The sequence below is a fragment of the Triturus cristatus genome, chromosome 3_1, assembly GCF_964204655.1.
Source record: "Triturus cristatus chromosome 3_1, aTriCri1.1, whole genome shotgun sequence".
Lineage (NCBI taxonomy): Eukaryota > Metazoa > Chordata > Amphibia > Caudata > Salamandridae > Triturus > Triturus cristatus.
The window spans coordinates 204695432-204717404 of NC_140583.1; the positions used below are offsets into that span (position 1 = coordinate 204695432).

Here is a 21973-nt window from a genome sequence, read left to right on the forward strand (position 1 = left end):
GCTAGCGCGCGGCAGCTTAGTTACCTGTTCTTCGTTGTAGAATCCTGTCTCATTACTGTATTTCTGTGAAATTTTGCTTTGTGGAAAAGGCGGTTTTGGCACCTGATTCTGTTGGGTAACAACCTGCTGCTGTCGCTGCGGTTGACCACTCACCTCATTCTGCACCTGTGTATTCAATGATGCATTTTCATTATTTGTACTTGGGGGAAATTTACACTCGGATTTCCAATGCCCTACTCTACCGCAATTATGACATGGGAATTTCTTTTTGGCTTCTCCTATGTTAAAATTTCCCTTACCTTTCCCAGGAGTGAATTTTGGTCTGGGGCCTGTATTATTCGCTTTTTCCGTTAACTGAGCTTCCTGTCTTTCTGCCACTTTTACTTGTGCCCACATAGCTTTCTCTTTTAATTTACTCTGTTTTGCTTCAACCTCATCACTAAAATATTTTGCATGTCTCAACACAGTATGTTGCTTAATCATCCCACAGGAACATGTTGTAGCGCAGGCGCACTTCGCCCAAAACCTCGTGGAATGGTGGCCATTGCGTCGTGTTATGTCGGCGGCCATCTTTGCTTTAGGCCCAAAGGACAACTTAAGCGAAAGAAACACAAAAGAGTAATTAACACATAGAAATAATGAATAAAATGTTAAACCCTCACTAATTCCCCTATGTGCTTGTAATTATCTAGCGTATAGCGACATTCAAAGCGTTCATATTCAACCATAGATGTCATCTGGTGCGACATTACGAAAACATCACAGAAGCAACATATATCATGCGATATTCTATTTTCTACAGTATGCGTACATATGTTAATTACAAATTATTTAGCCATGCAAAATGCAAATCCCACGTGTATTTCGTACATTATTAATGTTGATTAAACCTCATGAAAACACATTAATAGTATTATAATTAATAGATTATTCTAATCAGTATAGGCATGCAGAATAGGGGGGTATACAACATTTTGTACTACCCGCTCCATCAGGTGGTGCACAGGTTTTTCCATTTACAACCTAGACACAGTTACACCCTTTCACTGGGCCATGTTTGTGTATTTCAGATGCCAGTTCAAAAGGTTTTCACCATTACCTTTTGGTGGCAGAGTACATTTTAAGAAATGCATAATCTTGATTAGCTATTGCTCCGAGTATTATTGTGGTAGTTGGGCCCATTTAATGCTGCTTGAATGCTTCAATGGATTCAGTCATTTTGTAAATATCACAAACAAGTGTTTGATGCCATGGCACTGTGAAGATTTTAAATGTCAACTCTAATTCTTAAATTAATCCTCATTTTGAACAGTTTTTTGTGTTGTTTTAGACAATGAGCACAGTACGTTGTTTATTATAGGTGGCTCAGAGCCTAACATTGTTTATTACCTTCAGTAGCAAATCACTGTGTGTGAGGTGGCAGAATTTAGAAGGCTGCATTGTCACAAAGGTTAGGAGCACATTAAATACTTTGCTAACAAATGCATTGGATTCTTCACTTCACTGCATGATGGTGCTGCCTATCACATTGGACAGGAGATTGCAACCCAATAGCAAGAATCACAGCGGAACTCTGAGGGTAGAAAATACTCCTATAGATCCAGTGAAAGGCCTATTTAGGTTTTCACTTCATAGTGACTGAGTGAAGGCAGGGTACCTCAAATTATAAAGCTAGCAATAACAATCTGGGAGGGAACATTAAGTTGATTGCCTAGATGCAGAGTTAAGGTCTCCTTCTCAGCACCTAGTGCTAATCTAGGAAAGATGGGGTGCTAGGAAGAGTCCAACTGGTGCACTGTCCCTGATCTTATATTCTTTAATTGCTTGTGTAGATAAAATGTAACTGTGGCCTGGACCAGTTCAATTTTTAGGCATTTCCTTGTCTGCATAGGGTTTGGTTTTGACTTTAGGACTGGATTCAGTGTGTTCCACAGCCTGGGGCCCTAAACTACCAGCATGTCCATGTTTCATCCTTTTGAATGGTCTCCAAGTGATGATGTTGGCTGTCGATTAGTTCAAGTTCCATTATAGGGTGTAATGTGGTGTAAGATTTTTTAAATGTCTTGGTCCTATAACCCAATAGTTTGTGGCGACGGAGGACTTTGAGCTATATACCTGTGAACCTCCACAGCACTGCAGATGGGCCTTGTTAGGACTGGTTGCCACTTCTATAGCTACACGGTCAGAGTTCATCTGTCTTTGGGAGGGTGGCTTGGTAGTCCTTGCTGCCAGTTGCTTATAAGGCATTTGGATCATCATGACAAAGATCATGCTCTCACTCACCTGTGCACTGCTTAAAAGGCACTCTGCTCCTGTCACAGGACTTATGCACCTTGCAGTTTGTTGTTCTCTCTCCTTGGTTAGGACAATGTTCCTTGCTAATTGTCTCCCAGTTCTCTGCTGCAACTAGTCTATCTTCTAATGCTGAATGTTATTCAGTCCAGTTCTGATTTCATATCTGATACAATAATAGTGCTTTCTAAAGATGGGATTGTTCCATGATGGTGATTAAATTTACCCCTTCTTTTCAGTGTTACTTTGGTATTTGCAAACATTATTCTAATCCTTTTCAGCCGTGTTCTATCTGCGATATTCAGCTCTGTTTTGATTGTCCTTATGCTGTGTTCTGTGGTATCAGCAGCTTTGCTGCTCTGTGTTCAACATTCAGTGCCTGTCCATGATGCCGTGCGGTGCCAGGGAGAGGTCAATGCTAGCTGTCCAGTGTGCCTGTATTGTCTTACAGTGCACATGGGATTCGCAGTCTCATAAGTGTTCATTGATTCTTGCTTTCAGGTCATGGTTACAAATGTCACGTCTCTCCTGAAGACCGTAAAAGCTGTAGAAGACGAAGCCACTCGAGGCACAAGAGCACTCGAAGCCACGATTGAGCACATCAAGCAGGAGCTAACGGTAAGCGGCTAAGTGCATTGCAGCTTTCCAAGTACATAAATGAAATGAGCAAGATTGATAAAAGCTAGTAGGTTCCACTTTGTGCTTCTATATGGTCCAGTAACACATGCACAGATACAGTAAATACTAGACAATGTGTACTGTTTATTTCTTACAACCGGCTATGCTGTTTGTATCATGTGCTTAGTGCAGTTGAATGCAGGTTATTTACATTGCACTATGTTATTGTGCTTGTAAAATCATTGCAAAAGCATGGACGACATCCTTAATAAGGAGGACTTTTTCATCAGACCTCAAAGTAGTCAATCCAGTCCATTACCTGCTATAACACTAGATTGACAAGAAATGGGTCTTCAAAAATGTTCTAAAAACTGTCACTTCCAGTTAAGGACCTTTTACCATAATAGAACGTTTAAAATAGGGTGATAACTAATGTGAGTATTCTCACCTGCCTTTACTTAACATGGAATAATTTAAGCTTGCTTCAAATTCCCAGGATATGTCCCAAAGGACTGTTGTGATTGGCTGACTATCATAATTTAAAGACGTATGCTGGGTGCCCATTCCCTTCTTACGTTGAGACTTTTAGATTATTTAGGAAATACATGTTCGGATATTGAACATAAGTTATGTAAAAGTGTGCTCTTATTGGGTGATGCATCTTTTGGGTGACCAAAGGCGACTTGTGAATGAAGTGGCTGGGTTGTCGGCAAGGATACATTTCTCATGGAAAGACTGTAGCCCTGAGAGTTACTCTTAGTAACCCTATACATTTGTCTAGCATCAAATTACTCTTAGATATCTAATAAATGTTATGAGAGGGCTCTAAAGAATGACATGTGTATTATATGTGTACATTCCCTTGCCTATTGTATTCCCTGTCTTGCTCCGCTTCTCTAACACTTATATTAAGGCTTTGCTGTTTAATAGTAGACTGCAGTAGATTTGGGACTATGAGGAGTGTAGTATGGTGAAGAGCTCAGCTTAGCATTGTCGGAAAGCCTGGGCAGACCCATACCCTGACACCTAGATGCCAGTGGTCACACTTACTCTGTACTGAGTCGCACACACTTAACAGTCAAATAATTTTCTGAGAGGCTTACCTGACCTCAGACATGCTGCTGCTGCTCTAACGCCTACATTGTCCAAGCTCATAAGAGCCGGGGGAACCTGTGACCAAAGGCAGCTACTGGCAGCAGAGCGCCATCCACAGACCGCTCCTCTCTCATCAGAAAGGCTGAGTCCTCAGTTGCCTCAAGATGTGCTGAACCGCACAAACCAAAATCTCGCTCACTGAATGCAGCAGTGCAGGCTGGGTAGTAACCTGTAGGACAGCAAGTGCCATCTCAGCAACAAACTTCACCTGTGGTGCGTAAAGTTCAACCCTGACCCTACAGGCCTCTGAGCATTCTGTATTAGACGCTGGTCCAGTATGACAGGGTTAGAGAGGAACAAGACGGGATCCATTTGCTTTTCTGCTTTGTATGTCATGAATGTCACATGCACATAAAGTTCTGCATGTCAGCAGCCTGGAAAAAAAGCTGTAGGATATCTCATTCTAGTCCATAGGCAGAAGTGTATCTCAGAAGGAATAGCTTACAGTTTGAATTGGTAGGGTTGACAAGTATGTAAATGTTACGCTAACAGAGGTGGGGCACTTAATTCTCTGAAAAGGTATGTATTCTGCTAAATTCCTGTCTTTTTATATTTGGAACGTTTGTTCGGTTATAAGTTTACTGTGTGCAGCTCCTGCAGAAGTACCATCAAACGATCATTGGGCAGAATCAGTGCATATATCAAGTGATTGTGCAATGTTTCTGATGCTATCTAACTTTTTACGATTCAAAGAAAAAGCTGTAATCCAATATTCCTGGGACCAAGGTGTGGTACAATAGATAGAGAGAATAACGGTCCCTGTGGGGGGAGTGTCCACCACAACTTCCTCAATAACAATAAATAACCTTTAGACAGATTTGTTTTTAGCAAAAAAAGATCTGTTTTCTTTATTCCATTTCTTAGTTTCAGAAAGAAAAGACAAATAGAATTAGACTTCTCTCTATGGACAATTCAAAATAGCTAGGATTTCACTTAGGCAGTATGATATCAGAATATCGTAACCAAAATAGTGTCTTAAGAAAATTATTTTGTCCTAATATACTTTACCAAGATACCGTACCATTGGAGTTAGTAACAGAAAATCTACATCCAGTGGAACATCTGATTGAGACTATTCATTGTAGATTCGTTATCATAGAATTTTCCCCAGGTGTCAGTCTAGATCTGGAGATTTTTTCTTCAGCAGTACCCTTTCACGTAGTTAGGTGGGGCCGACCTCCAGACTACGGCGGACCTCCTGGATTCCATGGGGCTCACTATCAAAGTGCCGAAGTCACACTTGACTCCCTCTCAGACGCTTTCTTTCATCGAGCGGTTCTGGACACAGTGCAGTTTTGGCCCTATGCTCCTGAACATCGAATCCGGGATATTTGGACTATGATAACGATGTTTCAGCCTCTATCCTGGATTTCAGTGAGAAGGACTCTGAGGCTGCTGGGCCTCCTGCATCCTGCTGGTGGATCATGCCAGATGGCATGTGTGTGCTCTGCAGTGGGACCTGAAGTTCCAGTGAGTGCAGCATCAGGGGAATCTTTCCGACTACGTCCAGATCTCAGAGAGAATTGCTCCCTAACTTCAGTGGAGGCTAACGAACCAAGATTGGGTCAGAGGAAGATCCCTCTCCCTTCCCCAACCAGATCTAACAATGGTGACAGATGCGTCACTTCTGGGATGGGGCAGCCATGTGGGAGAGACGGAGATCAGAGGCGTCTGGTCTCCAGCGGAGTCCGGTCTCCAAATCAACCTTTTCGAGCTCTGGGCGCTCAGACTGGCAATGAAAGTACTCCTTTCCTCTCTCAAGGGGAAGGTGGTGCAGGTGTTCACTGACAACACCATCACCATGTGGCACTGCAACAAATAGGGCAGGGTGGGGTCATGAACCCTTTGTCAAGAGGCTCTCTGCTCTGGACATGGCTAGAACATCAGGACATAACCCTGGTGGTTCAATACCTGGCAGACTCCCTGAACGCCAAGGGGGACAAACTCAACTGTCGGTGCCTAGTTGCTCACGAATGGCGTCTCCATCGGGAGGTGGCGCAAGGTATCTTTCAGCGGTAGGGAGAGCCTTGGTTACATCTGTTCGCCTCCGAAGAGAACACTCAATGTCAGCTTTATGGCTCGTTGACGTTTTCAAGGCAGTGCTCGCTCGGCAACATTTTTAGTCGTGAGCGGAGATTCTGCCTCCTGTACGCCTTCCCACCTTTACTACTTCTGCCCAGAGTGCTCAAGAAGATCCAGCACAACCAGGTGCAAGTCATTCTTGTAGCTCCGGATTCGACACAAAGAGACTGGTACCCCGACCTTCTTGGGCATGCCTATTGATCCTCCGATCAGACTGCCCCTCAGGGATGATCTTCTGTCGCAGCAGCAGGGGAGGGTTCTTCACCTGAACCTGTCCAGACTCCACCTCCTTGCATTGAGATTGAGCCGCAGCAGTTGACAGCTTTCGACCTTCCACCCGAAGTCTGTGATGTTATCTTGGCAGCCAGGCGTCCCTTCACTAAAACAGTATAGGCCTGTGGATGGAACAAATTTGTGGGATGTTGCACAGCAAGGGATATGGACCCACTTTCTGCTCCTCTTTCTGAGGTCATTCTTTGGCCCAGCAGGGATCTGCCTTGGGCACTCTTAAAGGATATCTTGCAGCTATTATTTTTCTTCGGCTGCCAGATCAGCCTTCTTTATTCAAATCTCCTGTTCTTAACAGATTCTTCAAGGGCCTTATTCATCTGTTCCCTCCATCTTCCTTTATAATGCCCCAATGAGACTTAAATCTAATTCCCACTTTTCTTCTGTGTGCTTTCTTCAAGACTCTTTATAACTGTCCCCTCCGATTGCTGGATCTCAAATCTTCCTTCCTTGTGGCCATCACCACTGCTCGCAGGGAGAGTGAGCTGCAGCCTTTATCTTCTAAGCCCCTTTTTCTTTCTGTCTTTTCATGCGGGACAATCTGTCACTCTAGCCACCTTTTACCCACCCCCACATTACTCCAAGGAGGAGGAGAGACTCCAACGTCTGGACCCAAAACGTGCTTTGTCTTTTTATCTTGATTGCACAAAAGACTTCCGGGTGCATGATCAACTCTTTGTTGGCTGTGTGGGTGCCAAGAAAGTTTGGGCGGTTCAAAAGCGGACCATCTCCCGATGGGTTGTCCTTTGCATCAAAATATATTATGCTCTGGCGAAGAAGGACCCTCCTGTGGAGTTGCGTGCTCATTCCACCAGAGCAACGGCGGCAACAATGGTGTTAGCACGTGCAGTCCCAGTCCTTGACATCTGTTAGGCAGCAACATGGGCATCCTCGCCCACATTTACCAATCACTATTGCCTGGACAGCCAAGTCCAGAGGGACGGTTACTTTGCCCGTTCGGTCCTCCAGGACTTTCCGGTATGATCTTGTTTCGTAGACCCTCCGGGGATGGTATTGCTGGGGTATCTATTCTAAGGTATGGAAACTACAACTAATAGTCTCTATCAGATGGACAAGTTATTTATCCTCAGTAACGATGTATCTGGTAGAGACATAGATTAGTTGTAGATTCTTTACCACCGCACCCATCCTTTCCGCACTGCTAACTGATTTCTAGGGATAGGGACTCCCTTACAGGGCCCTACATTTAACGCACCAGAGCTCAGTGTCTTTCACGGCTCTGCCCTTCTGGCATGGAAAGTTATTTTAAGAACCGACGTCAGCAGGTATATGCGGCATCTATGGAGGTCCCGCTGCATCCTCGCAACGACAGAAGCGGAGCCGACCAAAGCCTCCTAACTACCTGCAAGGGTACTGCTGAAGAAAAATTCTCCCGATCCAGACTGATGCCTGGGGGAAATGCTATGGGAGGGAATCTGCAACAAATATATGTCTCTATCAGATACATTGTTACTGAAGGTAAGTAACTTCTTTAAGACAAAATATTTTTCCCCAACTGTAGTTTTGCTAGCTGTATTTTGATCTGCTATTTAGAGCAGACAGAGTATTGGGCTAGAGGCCTCCCAATTCAGCAGGTGGAGTACTCTTTGTGCAGCTTGGTCTGGGAAGTAAAAACGTCAAGCTGGAAAAAGACAACTTTCCCAAAGAAGAGTGACCATTTTATGCACACAGGGTCGAAATGGAACCGCAATGTACCCTTGTGTAAACCAGAAACAGACACAACTTCCACATGTGCCCACCCATTATGCAAGCACGAAAACAGATTTAATGGGAGCTTGATAGACCTTATACCAGGGAAGGCCAGTGGGTACCAACCACCCACCGGTATAGAAATGACCTAACTGCCTGGACTATGAAGCTGCTGTCACCCATCTCCTATCACAACAACAAAATCTGGATTAAGGTCTCAGTAGCCACCCTGCATGTGATTGGGGAGTACACATTGGGTGATGGGTCACCCAGTCACTGCTTGGATGACAAACAGTAAAAAAGAAAAAAAGGTAGAGCACTTCTAATGGATTTGCATAATTGTCCAGTTTCCAGTTCACTGGAGGATAGCACAGGGCTAGCTAGAAAAAAATGGACATGGCAGAAATGCACAGACTTTCATCCTAGCACCTTTTTAAAATAAAATTGATACAGCCTTTTGTGAGGGAAGAAAGAGAATGAGGATGCCATGTATATTGGTCGTTGGGAAAGGGCGATGCACAGTAGGATGCATGGAATAGTCTTTTGGGAGTTATTAGCCCTCTAAGCTATCCGAAAAGAAGGAAACTGTGAAAATCATACATTCTGATCACATTTTGATTTGCAGCAAAAATGCCCAATTAAATGCAGTTGAGTGCTGCACAAGTGTCTGCAGGTAGGAGCAGTCATCCATGTGGAATTACGGAGTTTTTTAAAATCTGGAGTGAAGACGGTGATAATGAGAGAGACGCTCGTATAAGCCAGGACCAGTTCATTGAATAAATAAGTTAATTGCGGTCTTGAAAGGTGATTGAAGCTGGGGTTTTTGTTCATTCAATTGCCCATAACGAGAGGCACTGCTGCTTGAAGCACGCTGAAATCGAGTTTTTGGTTTGTCACGTTGGTTTGCTTACCCTTGTCCTGAGGAGGCCCAGAAGAAATTGGGGGCCGAAACGCGTCTGCATCGACATTCTTTGACGGGAGGAGTCCGTTTTAATACAAGAATTATTTTTGTATCTCTGAGAAGCACACTTGATATTTGTTTGGGGAGCTGTGCAAAGAGAAGTACCTCACAGTGTATTAATCAGATAGAGTGTGTGAACACTGATTATTATAGATATGAATGGGTATTGACAACTAAGATTTGGTTTACTGTATAAATGTTTGTGATGTAATATGTCTTTATATATATGTATTTGTATGTTTTTTTGTGTATAAAAAAAGGAAATAATGATTGATTTTTCAAAGACCGTTTCCACGGTGTGTGTAATGTTTAAATGAGTTCCTTATAAAATGAAATAGGACTATGTACTTTTGATAGGGTCATTTGTTGTTTCCTTTGATCAAATAATTTGACATATTGGTTCCTCCTGGCCATTTTTTCCTTGCATAGCAAAAGTGTTTGCAGGCGATGCTTGCATAGCAGTATGCTGAGCTGAAGATGAGCTCCAAGGGCTGTCTTACCAGCCTACAAAAATCGATCTGTTGACAAATCTGGCTTTCCAGTCCAAGTGGCCAGACTATGGAAAATTCAGACAGGAAGTAAAATCTTGCTTGCTCCCAAGATTACCTCCCAGACTGCTGGAATTAGAGCAGGTAACACACTCTCAGGGCCTATGGGCGCCATAATCCAATGCCAATCTCAATTAACAGCCACAACACGGAGAAGAACGACATAGTACTCGAGACCTGAAATGAAGAGATAAGTGTTCTTTCGGGGTTCACCCAGTTACCTACACCCAAAATATCTCACAGAGGTATGGAAACCACCAGTTGCATAGCAGATATTCCTCCCAAAATAATTCCTCCATCGCAATCCCAGCCATTCCTCACCATGTAAGACAGGCCTTTCAGTTGAATGTATTATGAGTCAACAATAACTTGTCCAGGCAATGACAGATGAGAAGACACCTGTTAACAAGGAGATCTGCCATACACTGCTGGTGAACCGGAAGCCTCCATCATAGGTCATCCCGGCAAGTCTCATTCCAACCTAATTACTCCTCGCCTTCCAGTACTAGTCACAAGAAGGACTACTTCAGCACAAGCCATCCAGGCAGAAGTCTGTCCCTGACGCTTGCTGCCCAGTCTGACCTCATTTCCCACCAACAAACAGAGGTCACAGTGGGCTCCCATCTACTGTAAGCAGCATAGACTTGTACTGAAAGAAGGAAATTACAATCCGGGATCTGCAAAGCTAAGTCAGCCACCAGACAACTACAAGAATAAAGCTTCAGGTCTGTCTCTCACACTGGCTTTATCGTTCACACCGCTAAACGCCACACTATAGACAAGATAATATCGCAAATCGGGTCTCTCGCATGCATCACAAACATGGTTACCACATCGGCACACTTGATACTAGCACCCCTACAACCACAGTCATGAAAGATGTGTATGGCTACCCACCTGGAAAGGCAATGCGCACGTCCCCCCAACATACACACACAGGATTGTAACTACAATACAGCCAAAATAGTGTTTTGAATTTAAAGTTATTGAACAACTGACTTGAACTAAGGTAATGCAGCCTGTGTAGTTCTTTGTCGATTACTGATACGGAAGATACAAAAGGCGGCAAAGTGGTCTTTCCTGCATACCTTTGTCAAGCACTAGTGTCAAGCCTGAGAGGTTAGGCCGATGCCATTTGTAGTCACAGGGCCCAGCAAAGATGGAGTGGCATAGAGAGGTTTTTAGGTTTTTTCCAGTGGCAGAATCGAATGTACTCCTCCGCTACTTTGTCAGTATTAAACCAGAAATGGTTCTCGTCCTCGTGAAAGCAGGAGTATATTCTATGACTTGTGTACCTCCCCAGATGTTGTTACAGTGACTTCACCTTCACTGAGTAGAATGTAGGTCCTCTGGTGCCACCTTCTCACTCAGTCCTAGAAAAGATGTCCGTAGTTTCCAGGCCTGGTTCTAGAGGGGGGGCCGGGTGGGCCAGGCCCACCGAAACATGAGCCTGACCCACCCACACGTGAGCCTTGGCCCTGACACTGACAGTGCAAAGGCCAATACAAAATGGCATCTTTAATTTAAAACGTTACTCCTAACGTTGTTTTCCTTCCTGTTCTGGGAGTTGAGTGATTTGGACTGGGCTCTTTCTTACAGCCATCCCCAATCACCCAACTCCTTTTAGAAAGGGGGACTGTGTCGTGCAGGAACAATAGGGGCATGGCGAAGGCGACACATTTTTTATTTGGCACCCAGTAACTTTTGCCTACTATCCTGCTATCTGGATATTACCTTTTCTGTTCAGCGCTGGAGAAAAAAAGTTTGTTTATTCCTATTCACCTTTCCTGACCCCGGCAGCTGCATATCAGATCAGGCTGTGACACAAACTTTGACTAATGGAGTAGGTAAGAGAATGTGATACTATTTGTTTTTATTTTTTAAATCTGCACAGGCCCAGCAAGGCACATACTTTGGGTATGCTTCATTTAAATAGTTTTTATCATTATCATGGCCATGGATGCAAGACAACAATAAAAATGTCCAGATAACTGGTGATTAATGATCCTGTTGGAGAGCATTCCTTTGCCTGTTGGTAGTTTTGAAATGCAGATAGGCTGTATTTATGTGGATAGCTCCGTGGGTTACTGCCTTTGTCACAGAGATTCTTCTGTAAAAAGAGTTTGGGCCGATATACATTTTTATTAGTAAAGCCAACCCCCAACCACTGGGGTATGCTTTAAATCCTGAGTTTGTGCATCCCCAGCCCAAACCCTCTTAAAATATACTGCCCACCAGTATGGATGACATGTGATTCCTACACCTTGTAATCCTCACTGGCTTATGTGGCTTTTCCTATAGACTGATTTACATACTTTATGATTTATTGTCTCTGTATAATGTGTGCTTGGTGTAAAGTACTGTTAGACCCTACACTGATATGAGTAGCGCTATACAACAAAAGAAATGCATATGAGAGAGGCTATGGATAGATGAAGGGCACTGTTGGAGGGTGGCAGTAATGGTATCTGCGGAGAAAGAGGTCATTGGTGGGGTGCCAAAAAAGACTTTCGCACTAGCGTTAAAGCCGGCCCTGCCATGGCATTTCTGGTTTTATTTAATTAGCAGTCAGGTCATTAGGGCAACTGTGGAACATATTAAAGTGGGTGCTAATTATATTTACTGCTATAGTCAATGTTTAGGTATGAAGGTGATTTCACTAATGATTTTTATGGGAATAATGAAAGTGGAGCTGGATGGGGCTGATATGGGCCTGGGGCCCAAGGTCAGCTGTGAGATAAGGTGCACAGGAGAGGGATGGTAGAAAAGTGGATAATCAGGCCTGGAAGTACTAGTTTTGAAGCCTGCCCTGTTGGAATTTGAGGGTTTCCACTTCGGTCCAGACATTGCTCTTACTTTCAAATAACTCTCCACATGCTCTGTATCCACACAGCATCTATCGGCTGTATCATAGGGACTGTTTGCAAGTATGATGCAATCTAGGGCTTGTAGGCTACCACAAGAAGCGACAAATTGGGCCCGGAGTGGCATCCTTGGCCCACCCCAAAAATAAATCCTGGAGCCGGGCCTGGTAGTTTCCACTGGACACTCGCTACTTGAATGATTTAATATTGTGCAGAGCAACAAAGGGCTATGTGAGAAACATTGCCTGGCTTAATAGGGCCATCTGGTGAATGATCCCACAATAGGTCTCAATACTCAAATGGGCATCCTCAAAGAAAGGAACATTCTGGAATGCTTATTTTTGTTACGTTGTGCAGATTTGTAGAGCTCACTATCACGCGGGCGGGTATCCAGGCGCTGAGCAGGTGCAAGTCTGGGCACACCTAGGGTCCAGTAAGTTACTCGATAAGCCAGGCCTTCAGCTCCTTGTGGAATTCCAGAGGTGAGGAGGCGGCTCTCGTGTGTAGCGGCAGGTCGTTCCTCGCGTGAGGAGAAGATTCGTCCACCAGATCTAGTTTGTCATATACGTGGTGTTGGTTATCAGAGATGCAGGAGTGGCTAAAAAGAATCGAATTTTTTCTCTAAACTGAATAAACCCTGTAACATAAGGCACGTTCTGTGTTTACTGGATTAGAGTTATCATTCTGATGTGATGGGAGCCATTCTCTTAAGTAAAAGATGCATGTATGCATATGGTATTTCTGTAGTGCAAACCTATTCAAAAAGCAGCAGATCGCTGTACATGGTCAATGTAAGTACAGATTATAAATTATGTGTATGTAACTCAAATTGGATAAAATTGCCCGTTATTGTGATGTTGTTTCAAGCCTGGGTGAGAATAGGCACCACCTGCCTGTCCCCTGCTGCCCTGTCGCGCCTGTAAAGGCGGGTGCCTGTGGATTCGCAGTAGCCGATGCCTTTAGCGAGCGCCACAGGATGCGGCTCGTGGCGGGGAGCACACAGTGCGTTGGGGGAAGGGCTGGGAAGAAGGCTGGCTGCGCCGGTGCACCAGAATAGCACTGATGCAAATGTGAAGCCACTTCTCTCTCTTTATGTAAATGTATCTGGATAGTCTCCGTGGCAGTGCTCGGTCCCACCGCTTCCAAGTGAGTGGGCTCGCGCTGCAGCGCTGCTCTCCTCCGCTCCCCGCCGGCGCTGCCGCTGCTTCCTGGATTGTGTAGGTGTGCAGAGCTTCCGAAGGCCGAGAGACCGCAGCCTGTCGTTCCCTGTCCCTTCCCCTCTGTATGGGGGTGCAGGAGCGGCGTTTCTTGGGGGGGAGGCAGGGCACTGGGGGCGCGAGGGGTTCTGCCGAGGTACTGACGCCGCTTCCGCTTCTCCCCCCTGCAGGTGTTCCAGTCCAAGGAGGTGCCGGAGAGGACGTCCACACCTGAAGAATCCATCCGGATGACGAAAGGCATCACCACGGCAACGGCCAAAGCCGTGGCTGCCGGCAACTCGTGCAGGCAGGAGGACGTGGTGGCCACGGCCAACCTCAGCCGGAAGGCGGTGTCCGAGATGCTGACCGCCTGCAAGGTATGGGGTCCTGGGTTCTGCATGGCGCGAGCCCCGCAGTCACAGTGATGCGTGAACCGTGGCCATGCATTGCACGGCAGAGTGGATTATGGACACGACTTAAGTGATGCACATGCTTGTGTTTAGTTTTCAGGAATTCACCCATGTGTTGATGCTGTAGTGACGGGCCGGCGCCAGGCATTGGCAGTGTAGAGAGCTGCCCAGAGCCCCGCGCTCAGCCCACCCACGGGGGGCCCGCGCCCCCTCCCGCGGGGGCCTCGGGAGCCCGGCTGCCCCGTATCCTCCAGGTTTGTACTCCAGCCGCTGGTCCTCTTACCCTTCCGCACACAAGGACAGCGGCACGCACAGCGTCTGCCTTCGGATACCCCCGTTTAAACCATCTCAGGGGACTGCCCCTCTGTAGGGCCCCTCTGAGCTGTGAAAGAGCTCCCCGCCGATGGCTGCTAGGAAGGGCTCCAGCAGGGGAGGGGGCTGGCCACGGTAGCTTCAAGGCAGCAGCTATTGAGATGAATTAGCAGGTGCCACGCTGGGGGTCTGCCCTGGGAGTGCGCCCTTGATGTCTGCTTCTTCCATTAAGCTGGTTCCCGAGTGCTGCTGGCCTATAGTCTGATACTGTGGCGCTGCTACTCATAGCAATGGCTGTACACATTCATCACATTCTATTTAGGTGAATTTACCTTGTGACTGGGCGGTTCTCCCCTCCTGGTGGTAATAACCCCTCCACTTTTTAGTCGCTTCTTCGCCAGCAGCTTTTACATTGAATCTTAATACCCCCAAGCTTTCAGAAAAGGGAGCGGAGGAATAGGGTCAGGAATGGGAATGCCCAAGAGCACACGATTTGGTCAAATTGGGGGCCAGGATTAAAACCCTGTCTTATGCTTCCACCATTTTGCGAGACCTCAACTGAGGTGTCAGTGATTCTGATTACCAGGCCAAGGGGCTGCCCTTCCCAGGGAAATGTTACTGTGTTCTGGGCCCTGCTCCGCTTTACAGAACAAGGTTTATTTCCATCCCAGTCAAATGAAGAGGCAAAGCTAAGATTACGTATGTCAAATATCCTATTGAATGACTAAAACGTTCCTACTGGACCGTGTCCTGTGTCAGAGGGCAGTTACTGGGGACCATGCATCGCAGATACTGATATTACCGCAGGTGTTTCCAGCATCACCAAAGACTGTCATTCGATCGACATACTAGAAGTGTTCATTTACTAAACTTGTCTCACAAAATTTGCAGTTAAGTATTACTCCAGGAAGCATGAATAGTAATCGACCTCGATAAACGCAATCACCAGCCTAGTTATTCCTGCACCCTCCCCTGGGCCTCGCCGTGTCGAGTCATATCTGCGAGTGCCAGGAAAGGGGACCGTCCTCTCCAGGATTTTGTAGCACTGGACTATGGCTGTGAGGCGCAGGGGAGAGGGATCCCCTACCCTAGGCTCCCTTCCCTTTGCGTCTCCAGTTCTTGGTTGTGTGGTCTACGTTGAGTGGGCTGCCCTTACCCGGGGCTCTTATCTATGTTGCAGGACTTTAAGGCCTATATAGTGGGAGCGCCTAGCAGCCTTAGTCCAGTGCTGAGAAACCCATCTTTCTAAAGAAGTTCAATCTAGCAAAAATTATACAAACTTGAAGCTCTGTCATTGGCTACACAGAATAAGAGCAAGAGAGCCTGATGTTCTGAAAATAATCTATGACTCTTCCCTATGATGCATCAGAAATCAGATAGTTGTAGGCACAGTTTCTGCGGAAAGGACATAAAAGACTGGTCAATTTAGACAATTTGGTTATAGTATTAAAGATCCAAAATCAATGCATATAAGTAACATTTTAAGTAACTCTCTCATGAGTCTTACAGCTCGCGGTGTAAAACCACACATTTAGTCAAATTAAATCTTAATGCTAAATAAAAGAATCCTTAAGGAGGATGGTTAAGGTAGAATTCCTTCCACTTAGAATGGGCACAGGGATCAAGTTCGAGTCCACTAGGGAAACGTCCATGGGCATAGGCAAGGGGGAGTGGTGCAAAAATCAGGAAAGTTCAGGTCTGGTCTCTCACCAGACAACTCCAAACCGTCCAGCAGGTAAGTTCATCAACAAAGGGAAAAAGGCACGGGGCATGTAAAGATAGTCTGGCAGGCAGGCTGGAGGCAATAGAGGAGAAGGGGCTCTCCCTCCTCCTATGAGAGTCACATTTTTTACTCCAGATTGTCCATTTGTGACATCAGTGTCGCCATACGATGGTCTGACCATGATGCGACCATTCTTCTGTTTACCAGGTACAAAATTCCAACCTCCAACATATTTTCTCATGTTGCTCACAAGAAATGACTGTCCATACCGTCCTCATAGGTTAGTAGACAAATAAGTTATTACTTTGTTTCTCTTCATGGATTAATTCGAGAGGTCAAGATCTCATCAATTCACACATAATGAAGTACCGGAAAAGTCTCTTATTGATTAAAGAATGTTGCTTAAACAGAACACATAAAGTAACTTTTGAGGAAACCTAACAAAGGTCCATTACACCAGGCTATGAAATAATGCAACCTAAGGAAAAAGGCAATTCAATGCATTTTAAAGTTAGCATTTCTTATTTAGTAAAATAAACTCATAATTAAGTTCAAGCAAAATGAAATAAATGACACAGATTATGTATGGAAATATTTGTAACGTCAGTGATTATTGCACAAAAATGTTCAACTCTAATTATGGCCTACTACCAACATTTTAAAAGTACTCCACGTGCAAACTATTCCTAAAAATCATTAAAATAAAATTATTTTTAGAAATGTAAGACCCTAAACATGTCATTAACTTATACTGAAAGTTTCAGTCATATACCATAAAGCATGTTTTATTTGCACCAGTTTATCGTTTGCTATGCTGCATTACAATAAAGGCAATAGAGATGCCAAGTTTCATCATTAATTTTTCATAAATTTGTTAAAAATATAGTCATCAGTTAATAAACATGTTAAATTAATTATTTTATGAATCCTGCTGTTTCTACATATCCAAGCACACTTTTACGGTGCTGGTACTTCAACTCTTCTCAGTTTCAGTGCTGTTTTTTTAAAACATTTGCAAAGTGCACTTAGAGTTTTGGTGTCATAATAATTTTTGGTGTTGTGTAAAGAATAATCAGCTTTTACGCTGTAACACTAGCATTAACATCCAGTTTCAACTCAATTTTCCTCTTGCGAAATGTAAGAAATGTGAACATGTGACACTGTATCTGTTAATCAATTGCTCTGGTATTCAGGCTATCTGGAAGGCATCATGTGGGATGTGTGTGAATTACAGTTAATTTGGAAAGTAAAGAATATCAAGTCCCCCACCTCCCCTTGGGCGCTACTCCTAGGTTATTTGTGTATTTATTTATATTTTCTAATAAAGCGCTTCAGACCAGAGGGTACCCACATTCTGAACATCAACAACAGACAAATTACATGCAGCTAAAATAAATTTGCAGGCACTATTACAACCAAGCATGAATACAAAAATGGAGGCGCAAGGGAAGGAAGGTACAGTCAGTCAACATAAGAAGAAATTGTGACTGATGCTATACACAATTTGGCAGTCCCATAGAGGCAAGAAGGACTAGGACAGAAAGCAAAAAACAGCCAAATAGGATGCTCAAGGGGTTAATTGTCACAGCCGAGAATAGGATGGAGTAATCAAGGGGATAGATGATTTAAAATATAAAGTTAAGATGCATAATGGTCAAAGTAAAGCAAGGTAGAACTGTGAATCAAGCCAGGAGGATGAGATATATAATACAAAGGTTAAGCAAGGAGAACAGATGTAACTGAGAAGTGGTGAAAATGTGAAGTAATGGAGGTTAGGAACTAGAGATTGGAGACGAATTCCGAACTTGATTGTTTGAAGGAAGTGATTCAGTTTTTTGATAACTTCAACTTTAGAAGCCATTTTGATTAGCGTGAAAGGACATGGAGAGATTATAGTCACACCCTAAGTTCAATGATTGTATCTTGGGAGACGCTGCAGGAGTACATTCATCTCTTTGAGTTCAGAGAGCCATGCTTAATATGTTTCTTTATCATGTTGCTGGTACCTGTTACTGTTTTCCTTGAACATACTCATAAAAAGCGTGATCTTTAGTTGCACAGCTGCACTCAGTCCTGATCCCAACTAAAACTCTGAAAGTTTTGTACATAGCACTTACTTCTCATCATCTTTTCATTTTTACCACTTTTTGAAATGTATTTGTTGTGTTTTGTTGCACCAGTTACAGTGCCACCGAAACAGGTGCGTAGACATTTTAGTTTTTACTTTGAATTTTTATTTTGGGGAAATCCCAATGTTAAACCCACCCCACAAGCATTGTATTTCAGACTTGAGAAAGTCTCTTGCGTGTCACACACAGGCAGAGAAAAGTCCCTTGCGTGCCACACTCAGGCGGAGAAAAGTACCTGCTGATGTATTCCTACAGTGTTCAAAAAAGGAGTTTTGTTGACTGATTTCTTATACGTTGCAGGAAAAATAAACCTGTGTTCACAGCACCCTAATAATGTCTTGATGTAAGTATTCCCTGACTAAAAAAAACATGGAAGCCACAAGTATTCAAGTCAAGAATTTTTTTATATGACTTTCTTTGCATCTTCTACTACTAACTTTGACCATTGATTTGTTCTTTCTAATGAATAAAAAATGCAGCTGCAAATGAAAAATGGTTAATGCTAAGCTGGTTTTCTACTATACACAAATCTGATCAGCCCTGCTCTTTCAAAATGCAGTGTTTTGGGACTAGAGAACATTTTCAGGTTATTTACATGAGGTAGTATGAAATTTGACTGTTAGTTTAGCAACTTTCTGTCCCTGGCTTGTAAGATTATTGGAGATGAATCATCTTACAAAGTGAAAGGTATTTACCATAATACATATGGTACTCCTGGTCTGTAGGATTTTCATGTTGACAACATACCCTTATTTCCTACTGTGATCCATGTGTGGGTTTCTTTCAATAACCAGGTGTCTATATTGTGAGAATTGATTGTGTTGTATCACAAAGAATGTGTTGAGGGAGCAGAGTTGCAAGGGAAACAGGGAGATGGTGTCCACCCATCCTCAGACCGTCTACAGTTTAAGGCTGAGTAGCCCACTTCCGACCTCTCAACTCACATCATTATCATATCAAGCAGCATAATTTATGAACTAGGTATACTTGATCAATTATGGTAAATTTTCTTTTTTTTCTGCCATGCCTTATTTTTTTGTACTCCCAATTGTTGGTTGATAATTTAACTTATTCTTCCACATAGCAAGCTGTTTACCACCCAGACGTGAGTGAAGATGTTCGTACCAAAGCTTTAAAGTATGGAACAGAGTGCACTCTTGGATACTTGGAACTTCTGGAACATGTTCTAACGGTGAGCTGATTTCCTAATTGCATTTGCTATATATAAAATATGTGGTCTTCATGATGCCATCTTTGTGTTCGGTAAGATGGAGGACTTTATTTTCAAAGAAGTAATTTACTATATAGAGCCTTTGATTAAACTTCAAGCGAATAGTGTAGTTGTAAAACAGACATATTTATTGCAATGTATATAGAGTGGGTTTTTTGTCAGCCCCCTTCTTCTTTTGGATTTTTTTGGGCCAGTCTCTTGCAACCATTGGCTTTAGAGTTTTCCAACCACATTTTGGCTAAGCTTGGTGGAGCAAATCTCACTTAGCTCATGCTATTGATAATGCATGTATCCTTCCACCTCGAAGTGATGGCAGTGTAAAGTGTGATATAAATTGTTTTCCAACAACCAGTCTCTCTATCTGTTGGCTTTTGTTTTTTTCCACCCTTTCTATTTTTCACTTGTGTCCTCTTTTTGTTTACTTCTATACCTCCCTCTTTCCCCTATGCCACATCCTCATTGTTCTCTTCAAACTCTCCCTCTTCCTCTGTGTGTAGCTCCACATTACTCACACTCTGCCCCTCACTCTCTGTTGCTTCCTCCTGATCATCCCTCTGATGTCTTAATTGAACTTCTCACAGCAACCTTCTCATATGAGTCACTATGATTGATGGATGGCAATGGAGTCAATATTATGTTTCTGGTTTTGTCACTTATAATTCCTCCCTGTTTCATAGAAACAAAAGCCAGTCTGTATTGGAGGCTCCCTTGCCTTAATAACAGTCCTGATTTGTTTCTATGTAAAATGAAGGTCAGTGGCAAGCAATCCTTCAATATAGTATTTTGTTTCTGTATAGAAACAAAGAAAGACTATAAATGTAGGCTGCCATGACCCCCAACCTTTATTTCACATAGAAACAAAAACACCAGTGTATCGAAATCAAGAGTGCTTTCAATGTAGACCAATTATTGTTTTTTGTATTTTTATGGAATTCATGTGCTAACGGAGTGTCTGTATATGTTAACACAATATATGTCCGACCTCTGAGCTTTGCAAATGCTTGTTATTTGGTTTTGTGCTTTATAAAATTGCTTCATGGCGCTTTGGTGTGTTGTCAACCTAAAGAAGTGCACGCTGGATAGTTCAGTAAACAGTTGCTTGCAGTAAGCAGGAGAGCGCTGTGCCACTGGGTTGTAAGCATTATGGTGAGCTAGGGAATTTGCTCACATTTATCTATTCTGTTCTGGTACTCCCCGTTTCCTTTGCGATCTGTAGTTTATTTTTTAAGTTTAAGTTTATTGAGACCAGCAAGAAAATACAATGTACAATCAAAATCCGGCCAGACAACATGAGTAATTATGATATGAACAGTAGAGGATATTAAGCATAATGGTTACAATAAACACGGTAACCTAGAAAAGAAAAAGGGAGAAGGAGGAGGAAAAAGGGAGGGGGGAAGCAATATGAATATCATTGGAAAGAGTTCAGAGCAATCAACGGCAACAAAAGAGGTAAAATGAAGCATTACATTGCATGTACTTTAAAACTCTAAAACGAATACAGTAATATCATGGGAGGAATACAGTATGTAAGAACAATAATAAATTATTCAAACAAAAGACAACGAAACTAAATCAGGGCGGTTTGCGGACATCGTCTGATGTTCTTACAGTAGCAGTAATTGAAATATTCGAAGGGGGGGAAGCAGATAAATACGTAGTGAGAGGGAGCCACAACAAGTCCCTTTTAATTGCTAGTGATACAGGGGTAACATAGTTAGTGTCAAGTCTGTGATTAAAACAGATGGCATTCCACCAGGCTCTGTAAGTGACTTTATCCGCATGTTTCCAATTTAAGGTGATTAGATGTAAGGCTATAGCAATTAACAAGTCAATTAACTGATAATGTGACGAAGGTTGAGGCCATGAGGGGGATAAAGAACCAAGAAATATATTTGAGAGGGAAAAGGGAGCTTTAGTGTTAAATATTTTGTTAATTTGAGACCAAACTAAGAGCCAAAATTTAGCAATGTTAGGACAATCAAATAGCATGTGTTTTAAGTCAGCCTGTAAACATGAGCAGGACCAGCAGTGTGATGAGGTGGTGGAAGAAAAGGAAGCCAATTGTGCGGGTGAATATAATGCACGCTGATATACAAAATAAAGAGTCTGAGTGGTATTGGCCGCCCGTGAAGTTTTATGAATCTTTAACCACAACTTATCCCACAAAGAGACAGACCAGGATTGCGATAAGTCCTTTTCCCATGCCAGTTCAGTCCTTGTTTTGCATCGCGTCGAAAGAGATAAAAGACCTTTGTAAAGGGAAGATGCAGAAGGGGAAGCGTTTAACAATGGAAACAATGTAGAGCAAGTTGTAGGGAGATCTGGAGAGGGTGGAAGTGATGAAAGATATTGGTGAAGAGAAGGAAGCAGAAGGTCATATTGCTTCTTACAGGAATTAGGAAGGGCAAAGTTAGATTTGAGGACTGAGAAGGACAGAGGTGTACTACCCAT

At 43.4% G+C, this 21973-nt stretch overlaps 1 protein-coding gene across 7 annotated transcripts in view; it reads left to right on the top strand.

Moving 5' to 3' along the window:
* Nucleotides 1-21973, top strand: part of TLN2 (talin 2) — a 1262084-nt gene that overhangs the window by 1117410 nt on the left and 122701 nt on the right. For all 7 annotated transcript variants that reach the window (XM_085643650.1, XM_085643649.1, XM_085643651.1 and 4 more), the window contains 3 exons: nucleotides 2794-2910; nucleotides 13906-14091; nucleotides 19373-19480. In XM_085643650.1, the coding sequence (XP_085499776.1) occupies nucleotides 2794-2910; nucleotides 13906-14091; nucleotides 19373-19480 (411 nt within the window). The remainder of the gene's footprint in view (nucleotides 1-2793; nucleotides 2911-13905; nucleotides 14092-19372; nucleotides 19481-21973) is intronic.